At 42.2% G+C, this 24,946-nt stretch overlaps 1 protein-coding gene across 1 annotated transcript in view; it reads left to right on the top strand.

The window, feature by feature from the left end:
• Positions 1-21,105, top strand: part of LOC307118013 (uncharacterized protein) — a gene marked incomplete at its 5' end in the record, with an annotated part of 26,265 nt that extends 5,160 nt beyond the window's left edge. Inside the window, 23 exons of the mRNA XM_079803306.1 lie at positions 801-920; positions 1,468-1,587; positions 1,894-2,013; positions 2,359-2,463; positions 2,620-2,739; positions 3,000-3,119; positions 3,365-3,484; positions 3,811-3,930; positions 4,146-4,283; positions 4,532-4,651; positions 4,818-4,955; positions 5,174-5,311; positions 5,549-5,668; positions 5,796-5,933; positions 6,061-6,198; positions 6,734-6,840; positions 10,150-10,340; positions 10,882-10,916; positions 11,311-11,390; positions 11,474-11,575; positions 11,660-11,807; positions 13,593-13,671; positions 17,795-21,105. Of these exons, the coding sequence (XP_079659432.1) occupies positions 801-920; positions 1,468-1,587; positions 1,894-2,013; positions 2,359-2,463; positions 2,620-2,739; positions 3,000-3,119; positions 3,365-3,484; positions 3,811-3,930; positions 4,146-4,283; positions 4,532-4,651; positions 4,818-4,955; positions 5,174-5,311; positions 5,549-5,668; positions 5,796-5,933; positions 6,061-6,198; positions 6,734-6,840; positions 10,150-10,340; positions 10,882-10,916; positions 11,311-11,390; positions 11,474-11,575; positions 11,660-11,807; positions 13,593-13,671; positions 17,795-17,801 (2,624 nt within the window). The 3' untranslated portion in view covers positions 17,802-21,105. The remainder of the gene's footprint in view (positions 1-800; positions 921-1,467; positions 1,588-1,893; positions 2,014-2,358; positions 2,464-2,619; positions 2,740-2,999; positions 3,120-3,364; positions 3,485-3,810; positions 3,931-4,145; positions 4,284-4,531; positions 4,652-4,817; positions 4,956-5,173; positions 5,312-5,548; positions 5,669-5,795; positions 5,934-6,060; positions 6,199-6,733; positions 6,841-10,149; positions 10,341-10,881; positions 10,917-11,310; positions 11,391-11,473; positions 11,576-11,659; positions 11,808-13,592; positions 13,672-17,794) is intronic.
• Positions 21,106-24,946: the final 3,841 nt, after the last annotated feature.

Here is a 24,946-nt window from a genome sequence, read left to right as displayed (position 1 = left end):
CTTTCTTCTGGCATGTTCTGCAGACAGGGTGACCATCTGCGATTAAGTTTCCCTCAGGACTTTTGTAAAAGCCAAAATATGACAACGCCTCAGATTTGGTCCTTTTAGAGGCTGAAAAATCTCCCGGCGCTGTCACTGCCTTCTGCCATTTATTCTCATTCAGAAAACAGCAGTGCGCTGCGCCAGACTGACGCTGACTGGACAAGATTTACCGCGAGTTTTAAAATCGTGATAATCACATGCGGTTTTAATGATAATTAAATTTTATACGTTATTACTAACCGTCACAAAATTTTACCGTGGTTTATCGTGAAACCGGTAATCGTTGCATCCCTAATCATGATAGAAAATGTTAACAATGTGCTAAATCATGATAGAAAATGCTAAAAACATGCTAACAATGTGCTAATAATGCTAACAATGTATTAAATCATGATAGAAAATGCTAACAATGTGCTAAATCATGATAGAAAATGCTAAAAACATGCTAACAATGTGCTAATAATGCTAACAATGTATTAAATCATGATAGAAAATGCTAAAAACATGCTAACAATGTGCTAATAATGCTAACAATGTATTAAATCATGATAGAAAATGCTAAAAACATGCTAACAATGTGCTAATAATGCTAACAATGTGCTAAATCATGATAGAAAATGCTAAAAACATGCTAACAATGTGCTAATAATGCTAACAATGTATTAAATCATGATAGAATGTGTTAGCACTGTGCTAAACATGTTTAAAACATTTGATTGACTTCAAACTTTCATAAACGTTCACGCCCTCTTGCACAGATGACATCACTGAAGCTCCGCCCACTCAGAGACGCAAACGCTCGCAAGCGGACTCTGATGTTAAAGACACGCCTACTTCTCTTCCAGTGACGAGAAGCTCCGCCCCCTCGACCCCAGCAGGTGACCTGAAGTCTGGCTAACAATGTGCTAAAGCATGATGGAAACATGCTAACAATGTGCTAAAGCATGATAGAAACATGCTAACAATGTGCTAAAGCATGATGGAAACATGCTAACAATGTGCTAAAGCATGATAGAAACATGCTAACAATGTGCTAAAGCATGATAGAAACATGCTAACAATGTGCTAAAGCATGATAGAAAATGCTAACAATGTGCTAATCATGCTAACAATGTGTTAATCTTGCTAACATGCTAACAATGTGCTTAATCATGATAGAAAATGTTAACAATGTGTTAAAGCATGATAGAAAATGTTAAAACATGCTAACAATGTGCTAATCATGATAGAAAATGCTAACAATGTGCTAAAGCATGATAGAAACATGCTAACAATGTGCTAATCATGCTTAAAACATGATGATAATGTGTTAATCATGTTAACAATGTGTTAAATCATGATAGAATGTGTTAGCACTGTGCTAAACATGTTTAAAACATTTGATTGACTTCAAACTTTCATAAACGTTCACGCCCTCTTGCACAGATGACATCACTGAAGCTCCACCCACTCAGAGACGCAAACGCTCGCAAGCGGACTCTGATGTTAAAGACACGCCTACTTCTCTTCCAGTGACGAGAAGCTCCACCCCTTCGACAGCAGCAGGTGACCTGAAGTCTGGCTAACAATGTGCTAAAGCATGATAGAAACATGCTAACAATGTGCTAAAGCATGATAGAAAATGCTAAAAACATGCTAACAATGTGTTAATATGCTAACAATGTATTAAATCATGATAGAAAATGCTAACAATGTGCTAAAGCATGATAGAAAATGCTAACAATGTGCTAATCATGCTTAAAACATGATGATAATGTGTTAATCATGTTAACAATGTGCTAATCATGCTAAAACTTGTTAGCACTGTGTTAGAACATGTTTAAAACATTTTATTGACGCCCTCTTGCACAGATGACATCACTGCCGCGCCGCCCACTCTGAGACGCAAACGCTTGCAAGCGGACACTGATGTTAAAGACACGCCTACTTCTCTTCCAGTGACGAGAAGCTCCGCCCCCTCGACCCCAGCAGGTGACCTGAAGTCTTGCTAACAATGTGCTAATCATGCTAACAACATGCTAACATTGTATTAAATCATGATAGAAAATGCTAACAATGTGCTAATCAGGTTAACAACATGCTAACATTGTATTAAATCATGATAGAAAATGCTAACAATGTGCTAATCATGTTAACAACATGCTAACATTGTATTAAATCATGATAGAAAATGCTAACAATGTGCTAATCATGTTAACAATGTCCTAAATCATGTTAAAACGTGTTAGCACTGTGCTAGAACATGTTTAAAACATTTTACTGACTTCAAACTTTCATAAACATTCATGCCCTCTTGCACCGATGACATCACTGAAGCTCCGCCCACTCTGAGACGCAAACGCTCGCAAGCGGACGCTGAGGTTAAAGACACGCCTACTTCTCTTCCAGTGACGAGAAGCTCCGCCCCCTCGACCGCAGCAGGTGACCTGAAGTCTTGCTAACAATGTGTTAAATCATGCTAACAAAATGCTAACAATATGTTTAATGATGCTATAAAGCGTTAGCACTGTGCTAGAACATGTTTAAAACATTTAATTGACTTCAAACTTCCATAAACGTTCACGCCCTCTTGCACAGATGACATCACTGAAGCTCCGCCCACTCTGAGACGCAAACGTTCACAAGCGGACGCTGAGGTTAAAGACACGCCTACTTCTCTTCCAGTGACGAGAAGCTCCACCCCTTCGACAGCAGCAGGTGACCTGAAGTCTGGCTAACAATGTGCTAATCATGCTAACAACATGCTAACAATGTGCTAATCATGCTAACAACATGCAGAAAAATGTTAACAATGTGTTAAATCATGCTAGCAAAATGCTAACAATGTGTTAAATAATGCTAGCAAAATGCTAACAATGTGCTAATTCATGCTAAAACGTGTTAGCACTGTCTTAGAACATGTTTAACACATTTTATTGACTCCAAACTTCCATAAACGTTCACGCCCTCTTGCACAGATGACATCACTGCCACGCCGCCCACTCTGAGACGCAAACGCTCGCAAGCGGACTCTGATGTGAAGGACACGCCTACTTCTCTTCCAGTGACGAGAAGCTCCGCCCCCTCGACCCCAGCAGGTGACCTGAAGTCTGGCTAACAATGTGCTAATCATGCTAACAACATGCTAGCAATGTGCTAATCATGTTAACATGCTAGCAATGTGTTAATCATGTTAACAATGTGCTAATCATGCTAACAACATTCAGAAAAATGCTAACAATGTGCTAAATCATGCTAAAACATGTTAGCACTGTGTTAGAACCTATTTAAAACATTTTATTGACTTCAAACTTATATAAACGTTCACGCGCCTCTTGCACAGTTGACATCACTGAAGCTCCGCCCACTCTGAGACGCAAACGTTCACAAGCGGACGCTGAGGTTAAAGACACGCCTACTTCTCTTCCAGTGACGAGAAGCTCCGCCCCCTCGACCCCAGCAGGTGACCTGAAGTCTTGCTAATAATGTGCTAATCATGCTAACATGTTAATCATGCTAACAACATTTTAATCAGGTTAGCAAATGCTAATTCATATTAGAATTATACCAGCAACGTGTTAAAACATGCTAACATGTGAAATGTGTTAACGATGTGTGCTAAATCATGTTAGCAAAGTAATAAATACGGCTAGAAATATACCAGGAACATGTTAAGTCATGTTAGAAACGTATTAAAACTTTATAGCAATGTCCTAAATCATGCTAGAACATGTTTAAAACATTTTATTGACTCCAAACTTTCATAAACGTTCACGCCCTCTTGCACAGTTGACATCACTGAAGCTCCGCCCACTCTGAGAAGCAAACGTTCACAAGCGGACTCTGATGTTAAAGACACGCCTACTTCTCTTCCAGTGACGAGAAGCTCCGCCCCCTCGACCGCAGCAGGTGACCTGAAATCTTGCTAATGTGCTAATCATGCTAACAACATGCTAACAATGTGCTAATCATGTTAACAACATGCAGAAAAATGTTAACAATGTGTTAAATCATGCTAGCAAAATGCTAACAATGTGTTAAATAATGCTAAAACATGTTAGCAATGTGCTAGAACCTATTTAAAACATTTTATTGACTTCAAACTTTCACGCGCTCTATTGCAGATCTGAGCAAGAGCACCGATGACATCACTGAAGTTCCGCCCATTCTGAGACGCAAACGTTCGCAAGCGGACTCTGATGTTAAAGACACGCCTACTTCTCTTCCAGTGACGAGAAGCTCCGCCCCCTCGACCCCAGCAGGTGACCTGAAGTCTGGCTAACAATGTGCTAATCATGCTAACAACATGCTAATAATGCTAACAACATGCTAACAATGTGCTAATCATGCTAACAACATGAAGAAAAATGATAACAATGTGCTAAATAATGCTAGCAAAATGCTAACAATATGTTAAATAATGCTAAAACGTGTTAGCACTGTGTTAGAACATGTTTAAAACATTTTATTGACTTCAAACTTCAATAAACGTTCACGCCCTCTTGCACAGATGACATCACTGAAGCTCCGCCCACTCTGAGAAGCAAACGCTCGCAAGCGGACACTGATGTGAAGGACACGCCCACTTCTCTTCCAGTGACGAGAAGCTCCGCCCCCTCGACCCCAGCAGGTGACCTGAAGTCTTGCTAACAATGTGCTAATCATGTTAATAACATGCAGAAAAATGCTAACAATGTGTTAAAACATGCTAGAAATATGTTAATTCATGTTAGCAATGTGCTAGAACCTATTTAAAACATTTTATTGACTTCAAACGTTCACACGCTCTATTGCAGATCTGAGCGAGAGCACCGATGACATCACTGCCGCGCCGCCCACTCTGAGACGCAAATGCTCGCAAGCGGACTCTGATGTTAAAGACACGCTTACTTCTCTTCCAGAGACGAGAAGCTCCGCCCCCTCAACCCCAGCAGGTGACCTGAAGTCTTGCTAACAATGTGCTAATCATTTTAACAACATGCAGAAACATGTTAACAGTGTGCTAATTATGCTAACAACATGCTAACAATTTATTAAATCATGCTAGAAACATGCTAACAATGTGCTAAATCATGCTAAAACATGTTAGCAATGTGCTAGAACCTATTTAAAACATTTTATTGACTTCAAATGTTCACGCGCTCGACTGCAGATCTGAGCGAGAGCACAGATGACATCACTGCCGCGCCGCCCACTCTGAGACGCAAACGTTCGCAAGCGGACTCTGATGTTAAAGACACGCCTACTTCTCTTCCAGTGACGAGCAGCTCCGCCCCCTCGACCCCAGCAGGTGACCTGAAGTCTTGCTAACAATGTGCTAATCATGCTAACAACATGCTAACAATGTGCTAATAATGCTAACAAAATGCTAACAATGTGCTAATCATGTGCTAATCATGCTAACAGTGTATTAAATCATGCTAGAAACATGCAGTAACATGTTAACAATGTGTTAAATAATGCTAAAACGTGTTAGAGCATGTTTAAAAATTGTATTGGCTTTAAACGTTCACGCCCTCTTGCACAGATGACATCACTGCCGCGCCGCCCACTCTGAGACGCAAACGCTCGCAAGGGGACGCTGAGGTTAAAGACACGCCTACTTCTCTTCCAGTGACGAGAAGCTCCGCCCCCTCGACTCCAGCAGGTGACCTGAAGTCTGGCTAACAATGTGCTAATCATGCTAACAACATGCAGAAACAGGCTAACAACATGCTAGAAATATGTTAGCAATGTGCTAGAACCCATATAAAACTTTATGCGCTCGACTGCAGATCTGAGCGAGAGCACCGATGACATCACTGAAGCTCCGCCCACTCTGAGACGCAAACGCTCGCAAGCGGACGCTGAGGTTAAAGACACGCCTACTTCTCTTCCAGTGACGAGAAGCTCCGCCCCCTCGACTCCAGCAGGTGACCTGAAGTCTGGCTAACAATGTGCTAATCATGCTAACAACATGCAGAAACAGGCTAACAACATGCTAGAAATATGTTAGCAATGTGCTAGAACCCATATAAAACTTTATGCGCTCGACTGCAGATCTGAGCGAGAGCACCGATTACATCACTGAAGCTCCGCCCACTCTGAGACGCAAACGCTCTCAAGCGGACTCTGATGTTAAAGACACGCCTACTTCTCTTCCGGTGACGAGCAGCTCCGCCCCTTCGACAGCAGCAGGTGACCTGAAGTATTGCTAACAATGTGCTAATCATGCTAACATGTTAACAATGTATTAAATCGTGATAGAAACATGCTAAGGTGTGTCGGCAATGTGTTAAATCATGCTAGTCAATATGTGTTGCTAATTAAATCCTTTAAACTTTCATAGTTTTTCAAACTTATTTCAAACTTTACTCACAGTTAGCATTAAAATTAGCATTTAAAATCAGTTTTACAAGCAGCGTTCTCGCTTGTTTCTGCTTCTTCTTCTCCTGTGTTTTGATCAGGAGATGTGTAATAGCGCCCCCTACCGTATAACAGAGAACACGCGGTGTTTCCACATAGATGTGTCCTGGTCTTAGTTTGTGAGTGGTTTTAAAGCTGCACTATGAAAGCTGTGTGAAAGATATAACTACATTTTTATTATTATCCCGCTCTTAAAAGATTTCCCATGAGTCCCATTACAGAAGCAAATGAGCAGTTGTGGATGTGTTCATTATGGTCTGGAGGGTCATTATGAGCATAAAGAGCTTCTGCCCTGATCACTGTACAGGCTTGAAGAGGAAGCGGCTCACAGACGAGCAAGAGGAGCTGAGACAGACGGCCGTCTCCGGAAAACAGGATGAGGCGAAAGAGGAGAAGAATCCGCGAGGTGAAGAGGTGAGAGTTATTGTTATCATCCACTGGTGTGGACACTAATATAGTTATCGTTATAGTTATCGTCTGCTGGTGTGGACACTAATATAGTTATAGTTATCGTCAGCTGGTGTGGACACTAATATAGTTATAGTTATCGTCAGCTGGTGTGGACACTAATATAGTTATAGTTATCGTCAGCTGGTGTGGACACTAATATAGTTATCGTTATAGTTATCGTCTGCTGGTGTGGACACTAATATCGTTATAGTTATCGTCAGCTGGTGTGGACACTAATATAGTTATAGTTATCGTCTGCTGGTGTGGACACTAATATAGTTATCGCTATAGTTATCGTCCGCTAGTGTGGACACTAATATACAACCCCAAATCAGAAAAAGTTGGGACTGTATGGAAAACGAAAAAAAAAAAAGTGATTTCTAAATTTACTTTGACTTGTATTTCATTGCAGACAATATGAACACAAAATATTTCATGTTTTGTCTGGCCAACTTCATGTCATTTGTAAATATGCCTCCTTTCCTGTCATTCAGACCTGCAACACATTTCAAAAAAAGTTGGGACAGGAGCAATTTAGGGCTAGTAATGAGGTAAAATGGTTAAATAATGATGTGATTGGAAACAGGTGATGTCAGCAGGTGATTGTAATTATGATTTGGTACAAAAGCAGCATCCAAGAAAGGTCTAATCCTTTAGGAGCAAAGATGGGCCGAGGATCGCCAGTTTGCCAACAAATACGTGAGAAAATTATTGAAATGTTTAAAAACAATGTTCCTCAAAGAAAGATAGAAAGAGATTCGGATATTTCACATTCAACAGTGCATAACATAATTAAAAGATTCAAGGAATCTGGAGGAGTTTCAGTGCGTAAAGGACAAGGGCGCAAGCCTAAGCTGAACAACCGTGATCTCCGATCCCTCAGGCAGCACTGCATCAAGAATCGTCATTCATCTATAAGCGATATCACCACATGGGCTCAGGACTACTTTGGCAAACCTTTGTCAAGTACCACAATATGTAGTTACATCCACAAATGCCAGTTAAAACTGTACTGTGCCAAAAGGAAGCCCTATGTTAACAGTGTCCAGAAGCGCCGTCGACTTCTCTGGGCTCGAGGCATCTGGGATGGACCATCACACAGTGGAAACGTGTACTGTGGTCAGATGAATCAGTATTTCAGGTATTTTTTGGGAGGAATGGACGCCGTGTGCTCCGGACCAAAGAAGAAAAGGATCATCCAGACTGTTACCAGCAACAAGTCCAAAAGCCAGGGTCTGTCATGGTATGGGGTTGTGTCAGTGCCCTTGGCAAAGGTAACTTGCACTTCTGTGAAGGCACCATTAATGCTGAAAAGTACATAGAGATTTTGGAGCATAATATGCTGCCTTCAAGAAGACATCTTTTCCAGGGACGTCCATGCATATTTCAACAAGACAATGCAAAACCACATTCTGCACACATTCTGCAGTCCTGGCTGCGGAGGAAGAGGGTTCGGGTACTTGACTGGCCTGCCTGCAGTCCTGACCTGTCTCCAATAGAGAATGTGGACAACGAAGAGCCCGTACTGTTGCCCACCTTAAGACTTGTTTGCAGGAAGAATGAGACAAAATTACACCTGAAACACTTCATCACTTGGTGTCTTCAGTCCCTAAACGTCTTTTAAGTGTTGTGAAAAGGAATGGTAACATTACAAAGTGGTAAATGCTTTACTGTCCCAACTTTTTTTGAAATGTGTTGCAGGTCTGAATGACAGGAAAGGATGCATATTTACAAATGACATGAAGTTGACCAGACAAAACATTAAATATTTTGTGTTCATATTGTCTGCAATGAAATACAAGTCAAAGTAAATTTAGAAATCACTTCTTTTTTTATTTATTTGCGTTTTCCATACTGTCCCAACTCTTTCTGATTTGGGGTTGTAGTTATCGTTATAGTTATCGTCCGCTGGTGTGGACACTAATATAGTTATCCTTATAGTTATCGTCCACTGGTGTGGACACTAATATAGTTATCGTTATAGTTATAGTCCACTGGTGTGGACACTTATATAGTTATCCTTATAGTTATTGTCCACTGGTGTGGACACTAATATAGTTATCCTTATAGTTATCGTCCACTGGTGTGGACACTAATATAGTTATCGTTATAGTTATCGTCCACTGGTGTGGACACTAATATATTTATCCTTATAGTTATCGTCCACTGGTGTGGACACTTATATAGTTATCGTTATAGTTATCGTCCACTGGTGTGGACACTAATATAGTTATCGCTATAGTTATCGTCCGCTGGTGTGGACACTAATATAGTTATCCTTATAGTTATCGTCCGCTGGTGTGGACACTAATATAGTTATAGTTATCGTCCGCCGGTGTGGACACAATATAGTTATCCTTATAGTTATCGTCCGCCGGTGTGGACACAATATAGTTATCCTTATAGTTATCGTCCACTGGTGTGGACACTTATATAGTTATCGCTATAGTTATCGTCTGCTGGTGTGGACACTAATATAGTTATCGTTATAGTTATCGTCCACTGGTGTGGACACTAATATATTTATCCTTATAGTTATCGTCCACTGGTGTGGACACTTATATAGTTATCGTTATAGTTATCGTCCACTGGTGTGGACACTAATATAGTTATCGCTATAGTTATCGTCCGCTGGTGTGGACACTAATATAGTTATCCTTATAGTTATCGTCCGCTGGTGTGGACACTAATATAGTTATAGTTATCGTCCGCCGGTGTGGACACAATATAGTTATCCTTATAGTTATCGTCCGCCGGTGTGGACACAATATAGTTATCCTTATAGTTATCGTCCACTGGTGTGGACACTTATATAGTTATCGCTATAGTTATCGTCTGCTGGTGTGGACACTAATATAGTTATCGCTATAGTTATCGTCTGCTGGTGTGGACACTAATATAGTTATCGTTATAGTTATCGTCAGCTGGTGTGGACACTAATATAGTTAACGTTATCGTCCACTGATGTGGACACTAATATAGTTATCACTATAGTTATCGTCTGCTGGTGTGGACACTAATTTAGTTATCGTTATAGTTATCGTCAGCTGGTGTGGACACTAATATAGTAAACTTTATCGTCCACTGATGTGGACACTAATATAGTTATCACTATAGTTATCGTCTGCTGGTGTGGACACTAATTTAGTTATCACTATAGTTATCGTCCGCTGGTGTGGACACTAATATAGTTAGCGCTGTAGTTAGCGCTATAGCGCGGGAGCGCTGTAGGCGGAGCCGGCTGACGTCTCTCTGTGTGTCTGTCTCCCGCAGAGGAGCAAGATCCCGCCGGAGAAGAGGCAGAGCGTGCTGAAGTCCCTGCAGGGGCTGGTCACGTCCACCAGGGGGAAGACTCCGCCCAGCGCTGAGCCTCAACACCAGGAGCCGCAGAAGCGGAGCCGAGGGGGGCGGAGCGAGAGGAAGGAGGCGGAGCAGAACGGAGAACATGACAGCCGGAGCGCAGAGTGAGTGATTTAGTTCATGGTAAAAGTATCTGATGTGAGTTTGAGCAACAGATAAATCAGATCAGATCTTAGAGAGAACAACATTCAAACTGAACAAACACTATTCTACACGCCCACACGCTCTTCTGATTGGCTGTTAGTGCAGTTAGTGACTCTGCCCACACGCTCTTCTGATTGGCTGTGATTGTGGATTGATTTGGTTGCGAGTGCAGTGCGCCTGCAGAGAGACTCCGCCCACACTCTCTTCTGATTGGCTGTGAGTGTGAATTGATTTGGTTGCGAGTGCATTTGCAGAGACTCCGCCCACACTCTCTTCTGATTGGCTGTGAGTGTGGATTGATTTGGTTGCGAGTGCATTTGCAGAGACTCCGCCCACACTCTCTTCTGATTGGCTGTGAGTGTGGATTGGTTGCGAGTGATCAAGATCTGGTGATTTGACTGTTGTCGCTATAAATGATATTCAAACTCACATTAGACGCGTTTAGCGTTAATGATGATGATGTCGTAGTTATGATTATTAACTGAGTGTTTGTTTCTACAGACAGAACAACACCAGCAGAGAGGAGGAGCGCAAAGGTGAGACACACACATCGAAACCTGTGTGTGTGTGTGTGTAGCGCTCTAACTGTGTGTGTGTGTGTGTGTGTGTGTAGCGCTCTAACTGTGTGTGTGTGTAGAGCTCTAAATGTGTGTGTGTGTGTGTAGCGCTCTAACTGTGTGTGTGTGTGTGTGTAGCGCTCTAACTGTGTGTGTGTGTGTGTGTAGCGCTCTAACTGTGTGTGTGTGTGTAGCGCTCTAACTGTGTGTGTGTGTGTGTGTGTAGCGCTCTAACTGTGTGTGTGTGTGTGTGTAGCGCTCTAACTGTGTGTGTGTGTGTGTAGCGCTCTAACTGTGTGTGTGTGTGTGTGTAGCGCTCTAACTGTGTGTGTGTGTAGCGCTCTAACTGTGTGTGTGTGTGTGTGTGTTTCAGCTCCCTCCCTGTCGGTCACAGACTCTCTACTCTACCGGCTGCACGGTGACATCAGAATCTCCATGACGCTCGACAATCCAGTATGAACCGGTTTCCTGTCAGTTGTTCATCAGTTGCGTATGTGTTGCGGGGATTGTGGGTAATCTCTCTCTCTCTCTGTCAGGATGTCAGTAAGTGTCTGTCGGCTCTGGACGAGCTGAGCACCGTCCCTGTGTCGTCCCGAAACATCCAGAACCACAGCGAGCTCATCGACACACTCCGCAAGGTGAGAGTGCGGCCCGTCCGCCGCTGAGGCTTCTGGGTCAGAGCCGGGACTCACGCGTGTGTGTGTGTGTGTGTGTGTCGTCAGATGCGGTGGTTCCGTGGTAGCGAGGCCATCATGTTCAAAGCCTCCATGCTGTATCACCGCTTCAAGAACATCTACCTGATCGGGGACGCAGACGAGGCTCTGAGTCCGCAGTACATCGAGGCTCTGCAGGAGGAGCGGGAGCGCGCAGGTAAAGGTCAGAGGTCATGTGACCGCTCACACTCACACCTGCTCATCTCCATCAGCTCATAGAACCGCTTGCGTGAAATTTGCCACACTGATAGAGGGCAGTCTGATCTGTCACTGTAGCAATTTTGGAGTCTCTAACTCAATCCCTCTAGCGCCACCGTCAGTCCAAAGTTTCACTCATGTGTATGCTAATAACTTTTGAACCCTAAGGGATAGAGACAAAAAAAAAATTCCCGCCATTTTGAATTTTACGAAAAACCTACTTTTGCGAACTCCTCCTAGACGGTTCATCTGATTTGCTTGAAAATTGACCCAGATCATCTTCCGACCATGTTGCGAAGTTGTGGAATTCAAGTTGATTCGTCAAATCGTTTTCGATAAACACACAAACAAATTTTACGTAGCGCTTGCGAAAATACACTTAAGGCTATATCTCCGCAACGCTTTATCGTATTCAAACCAAACTTAGTACATGTCATCACAAGCATGACCTGAGGCAACATGCAGCGTTTCGGCACAGCGCCACCTACCGGTCCGGAGATACAAAAATGGCTATTTTTGCTTATAACTTCTGAACCATTTGTCCAAAAATAAAAAGTGTTCTCGTTAGATTCAGGACGGCATGCAGAGTCGTCTGATATCCAATTTTACCATATCAGCCATTTTGGCTGTCGGCCATTTTGAATTATGTGCTAAAATGCTGTATTTTATGAACTCTGGAATTTATATTAAATTAATAATTTAGCGCTTAAAAAACGTTAGATGATATCTTCGCAACCGCTAGTCCGATCGAGACGAAACCAGCGTCAGAAGTTTAGAAACATAGGTCGATAGCTGACCGCTAATGCCCAAATGTCAAAATATTGATAGTAAGGGGAGTAAAATCCAATCAAAGTCAGGTGTCAGTCATATTTTACGTGTTTTTTCATATAAATGTCTATAACTTCAAAATGAAATTAGATATTTTCACCAAAATTGACACACACATGTATGGGCTCACTACGAGGACACATACAAATATGGTAGGATTGTGTCTCTTGGTGGCGCTAATAATGGAACAAAACATTAAATTCCTATAGACTACAATGCATTTTTCAGCCTTTTTGCCTAAAATCATCTTCAAATGTGTTTTAATTGCTCATTGCTGCTGTTGATCTGACACTGCCAGCCATTTTGGCATGCCTTGTCTTCTTACTTTGCCCTTGGCCCCGGTAATGCTGCTTGCAGATATATTCTTTTATTTTTTTTCTCTTTTTGGAGAATTTAATGGTTAAATTTAAATTTTTGTAAACAAAAAGCATGTCTAATTAATTGGAATCATAAATATTATTTTTTTTTAAAAAGGGTCCTAAACATTTATTTTCATAAAAATGATCAAATTTAACAATTTATTAAAAGTTTTATGGTGTTTATGTATAAGGTACTATGTCAAGTTGTTGCTGTTAATCTGTGTTTTGTTCAATTGTTATTAAATTCTATTTAATCTGTTAAATTTTTCTCCAAATTCATTTTTGGGGGATTTTAATCATTAAATTTAAATTTTTATAAACATAAAGCATGTCTAATTAATTGGAATCATACAAAGTGTAAATTTTAACAACAGTTTATTCAAACTTTAACCTTTTTTTTTAACCAACACACGGCTAACTAACTCAACCAGGCCCCGCCCCTTTATTCTGCGCATTAATTATTATAATGAGGAATATGAACTTGTGCTCATCACACACTAGAGACAGATGAAGATGAAGTAATAACTGTGTGTGTGTGTGTGTGTGTGTGTGTCCAGTTCTCAGCCCGACGGGCATCTGCCAAGAGACTCCGGACACCACACAAGCGCCTCAACCCACTGACCTCGTACCTCACAGGTATGACATCATCATGACATCACATCAAACTTTTTTTTTAATCTTTTATGTTAATTTAACATTTAATCACCGTACGTTAATGTGTGTGTGTATATTATATACAGGGGCTGGTCATATAATTAGAATATCATCAAAAAGTTTAAAAAGGGAAACTTGTATATTACATTCATTCATTACAAAGACTGATATATTTCAAATGTTTATTTCTTTTAATTTTGATGATTATAACTGACAACTAAGGAAAATCCCAAATTCAGTATCTCAGAAAATAAGAATATTACTTAAGACCAATACAAAGAAAGGATTTTTAGAAATCTTGGCCAACTGAAAAGTATGAACATGTACAGCACTCAATACTTAGTTTGGGCTCCTTTTGCCTGAATTACTGCAGCAATGCGGCGTGGCATGGAGTCGATCAGTCTGTGGCACTGCTCAGGTGTTATGAGAGCCCAGGTTGCTTTGATAGTGGCCTTCAGCTCTTCTGCATTGTTGGGTCTGGCATATCGCATCTTCCTCTTCACAATAGCCCATAGATTTTCGTTGACCTTGGACCTCAGAAAACACAGTGGACCAACACCAGCAGATGACATGGCACCCCAAACCATCACTGACTGTGGAAACTTTACACTGGACCTCAAGCAGCGTGGATTGTGTGCCTCTCCTCTCTTCCTCCAGGCTCTGGGACCCTGATTTCCAAAGGAAATGCTAAATTTACTTTCATCAGAGAACATAACTTTGGACCACTCAGCAGCAGTCCAGTCCTTTCTGTCTTTAGCCCAGGCGAGACGCTTCTGATGCTGTCTGTTGTTCAAGAGTGGCTTGACACAAGGAATGCGACAGCTGAAACCCATGTCTTGCATACGTCTGTGCGTAGTGGTTCTTGAAGCACAATCCTCTCCAGGGTGTGGTTATCCCTATTGCTTGTCCACTTTTTTCTTCCTTCCCTTCGCCTCTCTATTAATGTGCTTGGACACCAGTGATGCGCGGGTCAATGTATAAACAACCCGCACCCGACCGACGTTTTCAACTAACCCGCCCGCAACTCGGACCGCAAAAAAAAAGAAGAAAATATTGTACCCGACCCGCTTCCTGACCCGCATTTTTTAAAAGTAGTAAATGCTCATCGTAGCTCATTGGGCCATTGAGAAAATGTTTCAGGCCCTGACGTGGTGCGCTCAGAGGTGCAGCAGCGAGAGCAGGAAGTTCTTGAGGCGGCCCATCATTTTCCATTTCAGCTCCAGATGCATATTATTGATGAACGCGATGTTTATGTTTCGACCCGGCTTGAAGAATTCATCAGCCCACATTTGGAAAACATTTGGAAAAGTGTGAAAGCCCTTAGGAGCGCAAACTGTTATTTTTCTGAATGCTGTATGATATAGCCTAGTGTTATGTAATACAGGCTTGATTTATTCATTTATTTCGTTAAATTTTCTTAACAATTAAGATGCTGCATGTGTTTATCCAGTCTAATCGAAGTGTGCGTCTCTCCCCCGACTTTCCCAACAAAAATCCCGCCCCCTCTCAGAAAATACATAAAACTGACTTTAAATGCGTTTAAAAGTAGCCTATTAAAATGGTACAATGGCATTGCTCAGTTCAACGTTTTGGGAAATCGGGCATTTTGTCCCGCGTCAGCATTTATTCAAAAGTTAATAACGCTCAACATTCAAAAGGTAAATAAGGATTTATTGACGATCCGACCGACCGTGACCCGAATATCATTAAAAATATTTTTGGATGACTCGTAACCGCGGGTAACCGCGGGTGGCCGCGGGCACCCGCTCATTTTGGATCAACCCGCGCATCACTGTTGGACACAGAGCTCTGTGAACAGCCAGCCTCTTTTGCAATGACCTTTTGTGTCTTGCCCTCCTTGTGCAAGGTGTCGATGGTCGTCTTTTGGACAACTGTTAAGTCAGCAGTCTTCCCCATATTTGTGTAACCTACAGAACTAGACTGAGAGACCATTTAAAGGCCTTTGCAGGTGTTTTGAGTTCATTAGCTGATTAGAGTGTGGCACCAGGTGTCTTCAATATTGAACCTTTTCACAATATTCACATTTTCTGAGATACTGAGTTTGGGATTTTCCTTAGTTGTCCGTTATAATCATCAAAATTAAAAGAAATAAACATTTGAAATATATCAGTCTGTGTGTAATGAATGAATATAATATACAAGTTTCACTTTTTGAATGGAATTAGTGTAGTAAATCAACTTTTTGGATGATATTCTAATTATATGACCAGCACCTGTGTGTATATATATATACAGTGAGGAAAATAAGTATTTGAACACCCGCTATTTTGCAAGTTCTCCAACTTAGAAATCATGGAGGGTCTGAAATTGTCATCGGAGGTGCATGTCCACTGTAGCAGACATAATCTAAATTAAAAAAAATCCAGAAATCACAATGTATGATTTTTTAAACTATTTATTTGTATGATACAGCTGCAAATAAGTATTTGAACACCTGAGAAAATCAATGTTAATATTTGGTACAGTAGCCTTTGTTTGCAATTCCAGAGGTCAAAGGTTTCCTGTAGTTTTTCAGCAGGTTTGCACTGCAGGAGGGATTTTGGCCCACTCCTCCACACAGATCTTCTCTAGATCAGGTTTCTGGCCGGAGTTTGAGCTCCTCCAAAGATTCTCTATTGGGTTTAGGTCTGGAGACTGGCTAGGCCACGCCAGAACCTTGATCTGCTTCTTACAGAGCCACTCCTTGGTTCTCCTGGCTGTGCTTCGGGTCATTGTCATGTTGGAAGACCCAGCCTCGACCCATCTTCAGCTCTAACTGAGGGAAGGAGGTTGTTCCCCAAAATCTCGCAATACATGGCCCCGGTCATCCTCTCCTTAATACAGTGCAGTCGCCCTGTCCCATGTGCAGAAAAACACCCCCACAGCATGATGCTGCCACCCCCATGCTTCACAGTAGGGATGGTGTTCTTGGGATGGTACTCATCATTCGACCCAAAAAGTTCTATTTTGGTCTCATCTGACCACATGACTTTCTCCCATGACTCCTCTGGATCATCCAAATGGTCATTGGCAAACTTAAGACGGGAACCTTCCGTGCCATGCATGATTTCAAACCATGACCATGTCTTAGTGTATTACCAACAGTAACCTTGGAAACGGTGGTCCCAGCTCTTTTCAGGTCATTGACCAGCTCCTCCCGTGTAGTTCTGGGCTGATTTCTCCCCTTTCTCAGGATCATTGAGACCCCACGAGGTGAGATCTTGCATGGAGCCCCAGTCTGAGGGAGATTGACAGTCATGTTTAGCTTCTTCCATTTTCTAATGATTGCTCCAACAGTGGACCTTTTTTCACCAAGCTGCTTGGCAATTTCCCCGTAGCCCTTTCCAGCCTTGTGGAGGTGTACAATTTAGTCTCTAGTGTGTTTGGACAGCTCTTTGGTCTTGGCCATGTTAGTAGTTGGATTCTTACTGATTGTATGGGATGGACAGGTGTCTTTATGCAGCTAACGACCTCAAACAGGAGCATCTAATTTAGGATAATAAATGGAGTGGAGGTGGACATTTTAAAGGCAGACTAACAGGTATTTGAGGGTCAGAATTCTAGCTGATAAACAGGTGTTCAAATACTTATTTGCAGCTGTATCACACAAATAAATAGTTAAAAAATCATACATTGTGATTTCTGGATTTTTTTTTTTTAGATTATGTCTCACAGTGGACATGCACCTACGATGACAATTTCAGACCCCTCCATGATTTCTAAGTGGGAGAACTTGCAAAATAGCGGGTGTTCAAATACTTATTTTCCTCACTGTATATATAATATATGTATGTTTACTTAAGCTAATTTACTTATTTTAATAATATTATTATTATTATTAATAATTTTTAGACTTTTAATCTCATTTATTTTACATTTTATCATAATTTAACATTTAATCATTTGTTTATTTCATTATATTTGGTTTCTCTCTAGACTTTTAAGCAAATTTAGAAATAAATAATAAAGCACATTTATTTATTTTGTTTCGTCACATGTTAATTTAATATTTAATAACTTATTTATTGACCTTTTTCATGTTCATGCATCTGAACTGTTTAATTTGTATCAGACCTACTGATTTCTGACTGACCTCTGTTCTCAGGAGCTGACCCAAGGAACCAGTGTTTTTAACCAGGAGAGAGAGAGAGAGAGAGAGAGTTATTTATTGGCTCAGAGATGAGGAGCGTCAGTGTTAAACACACATCAGGATCCGTCTCAAACCCTCACACCACCACCTCCACCGCTTTTAGATCTTCCCTTCCTGTGTCACAGACTGACCGCTGCCAATGAGACGGACACACACTAATAACGGCCAGAGGAACTGTGTTCATCCCATGAGGTGTGATCTGGATGTGACCTCAGACTCATGCCTTCCCTTTATCCAGAGCATTAGATGTCATGTGACGCTTCTGTGTGTCTGAAACACTGAGAGTGAGAGTGTCTGAGAGTGTGTTAGAGTCTCTGACCGCTGTCTGAAACACTGCAGATCTGCTCTGAGTGTGTGTTAGAGTCTCCGACCGCTGTCTGAAACACTGCAGATCTGCTCTGAGAGTGTGTTAGAGTCTCTGACCGCTGTCTGAAACACTGCAGATCTGCTCTGAGTGTGTGTTAGAGTCTCCGACCGCTGTCTGAAACACTGCAGATCTGCTCTGAGAGTGTGTTAGAGTCTCTGACCGCTGTCTGAAACACTGCAGATCTGCTCTGAGTGTGTGTTAGAGTCTCTGACCGCTGTCTGAAACACTGCAGATCTGCTCTGAGTGTGTGTTAGAGTCTCTGACCGCTGTCTGAAACACTGCAGATCTGCTCTGAGTGTGTGTTAGAGTCTCTGACCGCTGTCTGAAACACTGCAGATCTGCTCTGAGTGTGTGTTCGAGTCTCTGACCGCTGTCTGAAACACTGCAGATCTGCTCTGAGTGTGTGTTAGAGTCTCTGACCGCTGTCTGAAACACTGCAGATCTGCTCTGAGTGTGTGTTAGAGTCTCTGACCGCTGTCTGAAACACTGCAGATCTGCTCTGAGTGTGTGTTAGAGTCTATGACCGCTGTCTGAAACACTGCAGATCTGCTCTGAGTGTGTGTTAGAGTCTCTGACCGCTGTCTGAAACACTGCAGATCTGCTCTGAGTGTGTGTTAGAGTCTATGACCGCTGTCTGAAACACTGCAGATCTGCTCTGAGAGTGTGTTAGAGTCTCTGACCGCTGTCTGAAACACTGCAGATCTGCTCTGAGTGTGTGTTAGAGTCTCTGACCGCTGTCTGAAACACTGCAGATCTGCTCTGAGAGTGTGTTAGAGTCTCTGACCGCTGTCTGAAACACTGCAGATCTGCTCTGAGTGTGTGTTAGAGTCTCCGACCGCTGTCTGAAACACTGCAGATCTGCTCTGAGTGTGTGTTAGAGTCTCTGACCGCTGTCTGAAACACTGCAGATCTGCTCTGAGTGTGTGTGTTAGAGTCTCTGACCGCTGTCTGAAACACTGCAGATCTGCTCTGAGAGTGTGTTCGAGTCTCTGACCGCTGTCTGAAACACTGCAGATCTGCTCTGAGAGTGTGTTAGAGTCTCTGACCGCTGTCTGAAACACTGCAGATCTGCTCTGAGAGTGTGTTAGAGTCTCTGACCGCTGTCTGAAACACTGCAGATCTGCTCTGAGTGTGTGTTCGAGTCTCTGACCGCTGTCTGAAACACTGCAGATCTGCTCTGAGTGTGTGTTAGAGTCTCTGACCGCTGTCTGAAACACTGCAGATCTGCTCTGAGTGTGTGTTAGAGTCTCTGACCGCTGTCTGAAACACTGCAGATCTGCTCTGAGTGTGTGTTAGAGTCTCTGACCGCTGTCTGAAACACTGCAGATCTGCTCTGAGAGTGTGTTAGAGTCTCTGACCGCTGTCTGAAACACTGCAGATCTGCTCTGAGAGTGTGTTAGAGTCTCTGACCGCTGTCTGAAACACTGCAGATCTGCTCTGAGAGTGTGTTAGAGTCTCTGACCGCTGTCTGAAACACTGCAGATCTGCTCTGAGTGTGTGTTAGAGTCTCTGACCGCTGTCTGAAACACTGCAGATCTGCTCTGAGTGTGTGTTAGAGTCTCTGACCGCTGTCTGAAACACTGCAGATCTGCTCTGAGAGTGTGTTAGAGTCTCTGACCGCTGTCTGAAACACTGCAGATCTGCTCTGAGAGTGTGTTAGAGTCTCTGACCGCTGTCTGAAACACTGCAGATCTGCTCTGAGAGTGTGTTAGAGTCTCTGACCGCTGTCTGAAACACTGCAGATCTGCTCTGAGAGTGTGTTAGAGTCTCTGACCGCTTTCTGAAACACTGCAGATCTGCTCTGAGAGTGTGTTAGAGTCTCTGACCGCTGTCTGAAACACTGCAGATCTGCTCTGAGAGTGTGTTAGAGTCTCTGACCGCTGTCTGAAACACTGCAGATCTGCTCTGAGTGTGTGTTAGAGTCTCTGACCGCTGTCTGAAACACTGCAGATCTGCTCTGAGAGTGTGTTAGAGTCTCTGACCGCTGTCTGAAACACTGCAGATCTGCTCTGAGAGTGTGTTAGAGTCTCTGACCGCTGTCTGAAACACTGCAGATCTGCTCTGAGTGTGTGTTAGAGTCTCTGACCGCTGTCTGAAACACTGCAGATCTGCTCTGAGTGTGTGTTAGAGTCTCTGACCGCTGTCTGAAACACTGCAGATCTGCTCTGAGAGTGTGTTAGAGTCTCTGACCGCTGTCTGAAACACTGCAGATCTGCTCTGAGAGTGTGTTAGAGTCTCTGACCGCTGTCTGAAACACTGCAGATCTGCTCTGAGTGTGTGTTAGAGTCTCTGACCGCTGTCTGAAACACTGCAGATCTGCTCTGAGTGTGTGTTAGAGTCTCTGACCGCTGTCTGAAACACTGCAGATCTGCTCTGAGAGTGTGTTAGAGTCTCTGACCGCTGTCTGAAACACTGCAGATCTGCTCTGAGAGTGTGTTAGAGTCTCTGACCGCTGTCTGAAACACTGCAGATCTGCTCTGAGTGTGTGTTAGAGTCTCTGACCGCTGTCTGAAACACTGCAGATCTGCTCTGAGTGTGTGTTAGAGTCTCTGACCGCTGTCTGAAACACTGCAGATCTGCTCTGAGAGTGTGTTAGATGGACGTTTGTTCACTGTTCTGTTTGTAAGAGGTTAAACGCAAGCATTAAAAGGTTGTGTGTGTGTGTGTGTGTGTGTGTGTGTGTGTGTGGATAGGGCAGCTATATCATCATCATCACACACTGATCTGAATCCGGTGCTATCCGTGTTGTGAACACACTCAGCCGTCTCACACACACACACACTCATTGTTTGTCCCGCTCAGACGCCTCCAGATGTGTATTATAAAGCACTTGCATGTGCTTCATGTGTTGATGTTACAGTCGGTATGATCTCATCACATTAAACTGATCTCAATACTCCCTGGTGCTCGTGGAATCACTCTGTGTGAGAGTGAGTGTGTGTGTGAGTGAGTGGGAGTGAGTAGTTGAGTGAGTAGTTGAGTGAGTGTGAGAGAGTGTGAGAGAGTGTGAGAGAGTGTGAGAGAGTGTGAGAGAGTGTGAGTGTGTGTGTGTGTGTGTGTGTGTGTGTGTGTGTGTGTGTGTGTGTGTGTGTGTGTGTGGGAGTCTGAGTGAGAGTGTGTGTGTGTGTAAGAGAGTGAGAGAGTGAGAGAGAGATGGTGAGAGAGAGTGTGAGAGTGAGAGAGTGAGAGAGTGTGTGTATGGGGTGAATTCAGGGTTATTGGGTCATTTCAAAGGCAAAAACTGTCAGAATCATTGGATTTTGTAAACCCAATACTTTTTTGGTTAAATGGTGATAAACGGTATATATCCCGGTAAGTTTTTCTATTTGGAAAAAATAAATCTGTACTTATTTTAATAATAATTTTATTTCACATCCTGCCCCCTGATACTAAAAGCAATGTTGATATTGAAATACAGTGAGTGTAATGAAGGCTATTCAATACATTGTGCAGAAAGGGGGTTTATACGGTGGCCAAAAACTAAATTAATAATTTAGTTTTTAAATTCACTAAACTAAAAATGAAAATAAAAACAAAAGCATATTAGATGGTCACTTTCATAAAAATATATTTACTTCTGGGTTTAAAATTTCACATATGGCACATTTATTGTCCAACAACAGATATTTTAGAAATATGTATATTTTAGTCAGAATTATTGCGTTCCTATTCTACTGCGCTCCGTCTATTTTGCAAAGTGTGATCGCTCCAGCGCCTCCATGTCACGATTATTGTCTGCTATTGCCTATTTGCTTATTTATTAAATCCAGGTAATTTGAAATTAAGGCTACAATTTATACAAAACGAAATTCACTTTAAAGAAATTCAAAATTATTTCTGACCCTATGTCTTTGACTTTGTCTATGCACTTTTCATAATAGTCTAGATGAAATTTAAAATAGCACTATAATATTTAAACATAATTATTAAACAAAATAGCTACATTTAATAGCTACAATGTCAGAACTGGATTTGAGCGAACGTTGTTTTACTGGTGAGCCGTTCATGAGTGGAGCATTTGCTTGGGTCGCACCGCTTCGCTCATTACATGCGCGTTCTCGTCAGAACCCAAAACGGAATGTAGCTTTTGGTCGCAATACGCCGTATTTATTTGCACATTTATTTTGAACCCCCTCAGTGAAAGCATAACTACCATAGTTGACCAGGGTGACACTTCAGCGTGAGAAATCGGGGGTGTGAGCGTGTGAAACCAATGTGTCTCACGGCCAATGTGTGAGAGTTGGCAGCTCCGAAAAGTTGTGGAATTCAAGTTGATTCGTTAAATCGTTTTCGATAAACGCGCGGACAAATTTTACGTAGTGGTTGCGAAAATACACTTAAAGGGTTAGTTCACCCAAAAATGAAAATTCTGTCATTAATTACTCACCCTCATGTCGTTCGAGACCCGTTCATATTCGGAACACAAATGAAGATATTTTAGTGTAAAGCTGATGCTGAGAAAGGCCTCCATTGGCATTCAGTACATTTATACTCCCAAGACCGATAAAAGGCACTTAAAACGTCGTTACAAAGTCCATCTCACCACAGTGACTCTACAATAATCTTACGATGCGACGACAATAGTTTTTGTGCGCAAAAAAAATCAAAATAACACCTTTATCCAACTTGTTCTTGTCTTCCGTGTGTGCCTCCACGACGCATGCGCGAGAATATGACGTAGCGCCGGCGTTCGGACACATGACCCAGAAGAGATTTGTTTACGAGCAGAGGAAGACGTGCGTATCTCAGCTGTTGAATTCTACACTGATCGTGCTTTAGGTCTCGCGTAGTTCTCAAAATGGGGATGAAGTTTGCATTTCATGGATTCCCGAACGCCGGCGCTACGTCATATTCTCGCGCATGCGTCGTGGAGGCACACGCGGAAGACAAGAACAAGCTGGATAAAGGTGTTATTTAGATTTTTTTTTTGCGCACAAAAACTATTGTCGTCGCATCGTAAGATTATTGTAGAGTCACTGTGGTGAGATGGACTTTGTAACGACGTTTTTAGTGCCTTTTATGGGTCTTGGGAGTATAAGTGTACTGAATGCCAATGGAGGCCTTTCTGAAGCCTTTCTCAGCATCAGCTTTACACTAAAATATCTTCATTTGTGTTCCAAATATGAACGGAGGTCTTACGGGTCTCGAACGACATGAGGGTGAGGAATTAATGACAGAATTTTCATTTTTGGGTGAACTAACCCTTTAAGGCTATATCTCCGCAACGCTTTATCGTATTCAAACCAAACTTGGTACATGTCATCACAAGCATGACCTGAGGCAACATGCTGCGTTTCGGCACAGCGCCACCTACTGGTCCGGAGATACGACAAATTGCTATTTTTGCTTATAATTTCTGAACCGTTTGTCCAAAAATCATAAAAGTCTCGTTAGATTCGGAATATCATGTTGAGTCGTCTGGTATCCAATTTTACCATATCGGCCATTTTGTCTGTCGGCCATTTTGTATTATGTGCTAAAATGCTGTATTTTATGAACACATGAACGTATTGTTATGAAACTCGGTATGGGTCATCAGCACAATGCCCTGAAGGAGCCTGAGAAAGTTCAAAACAGTTTTTCAAACGCTTATAACTCTGGGTGTGGTTGACTTATTTTCATGGGAGTAACTTTTGTCTCCTGAATCCTTGCCGAGTCCAATGATACCAGACTTGCTAGGTTTCAGCGTATGGTTTGTGTGGCGTTGTAATTTAGCGTTTATAAAACATTAGCTGATATCTCCGAAACCGCTAGTCTGATCGAGACGAAACCAGCGTCAGAAGTTCAGAAACACAGGTCGATAGCTAAACGCTAATGCCCAAATGTGAAAATATTGATAGTAAGGGGGAGTAAAATCCAATCAAAGTCAGGTGTCAGTCACTTTTTACGTGTTTTTTCATATAAATGTCTATAACTCCAAAACAAAACAAAAATGGTGGGAATTGTGTCTCTTGGTGGCGATATAATAGAACAAAACATTACATTCCCATAGACTACAATGCATTTTTCAGCCTTTTTTGCCTAAAATCATATTAAAATGTGTTTAATTGCTAATTTCTGCCGTTTATCTGACACTCCCAGCCATTTTGGCATGTCTTATCTTCTTCTTCTTATTTGCGCTTGGCCCTGGTAATGCTGCTGGCAGATATAATTTATGTTTGAAATCATTTTCATGCTTAAATGCAGAGTGGAATGAAAAATCGGACATCTGAAAACCAGGTTTTAATGTGATATGAACTAATGGGTTTTTCCACATGTAGTAGTGGGACTGGGGGGAAATATAAGTGTGTACTATGAGAATAAGCACTTGGGCTTTATATGTATTGAAATATATTAAAAATATACATCACGGACATGAGATGTACCCGCAATTTTAGAATGAGCCATCACAATTTGTGTTTATATATATATAATGTATGTATATATGTGTTTGTAGGCTTATATCTTATATTTGTGTGTGTGAGCAGTGGTTTCGTCACTCTTCCCCGTGTGACAGTAATTGTGAGTGTGTGTGGTTTGCAAGTGAAAATGTGAGGACTTGACTTGTGTTTAAGAATCCTACTATGGCGAAGGCCCAGCTCATGAATTATTCACTGACGTGCCGGTCTGCTGTCGAATGAGCGAAGCCTGCTGCGGACGGGGCGTGGCTATGAATCTGCGCTCAGCCTATGTGTGGGGAAGGTGACCAGGACTTGATGAATATTCATGAGCTATGGTTTCTCCATAGCAGCGTCTGGTTC

The sequence above is a fragment of the Gobio gobio genome (assembly GCF_949357685.1).
Source record: "Gobio gobio genome assembly, chromosome: 21".
Classification (NCBI taxonomy): Eukaryota; Metazoa; Chordata; class Actinopteri; order Cypriniformes; family Gobionidae; genus Gobio; species Gobio gobio.
Note: the sequence above shows the minus strand (reverse complement) of the source record. Positions and strands in the feature narration are given on the sequence as shown.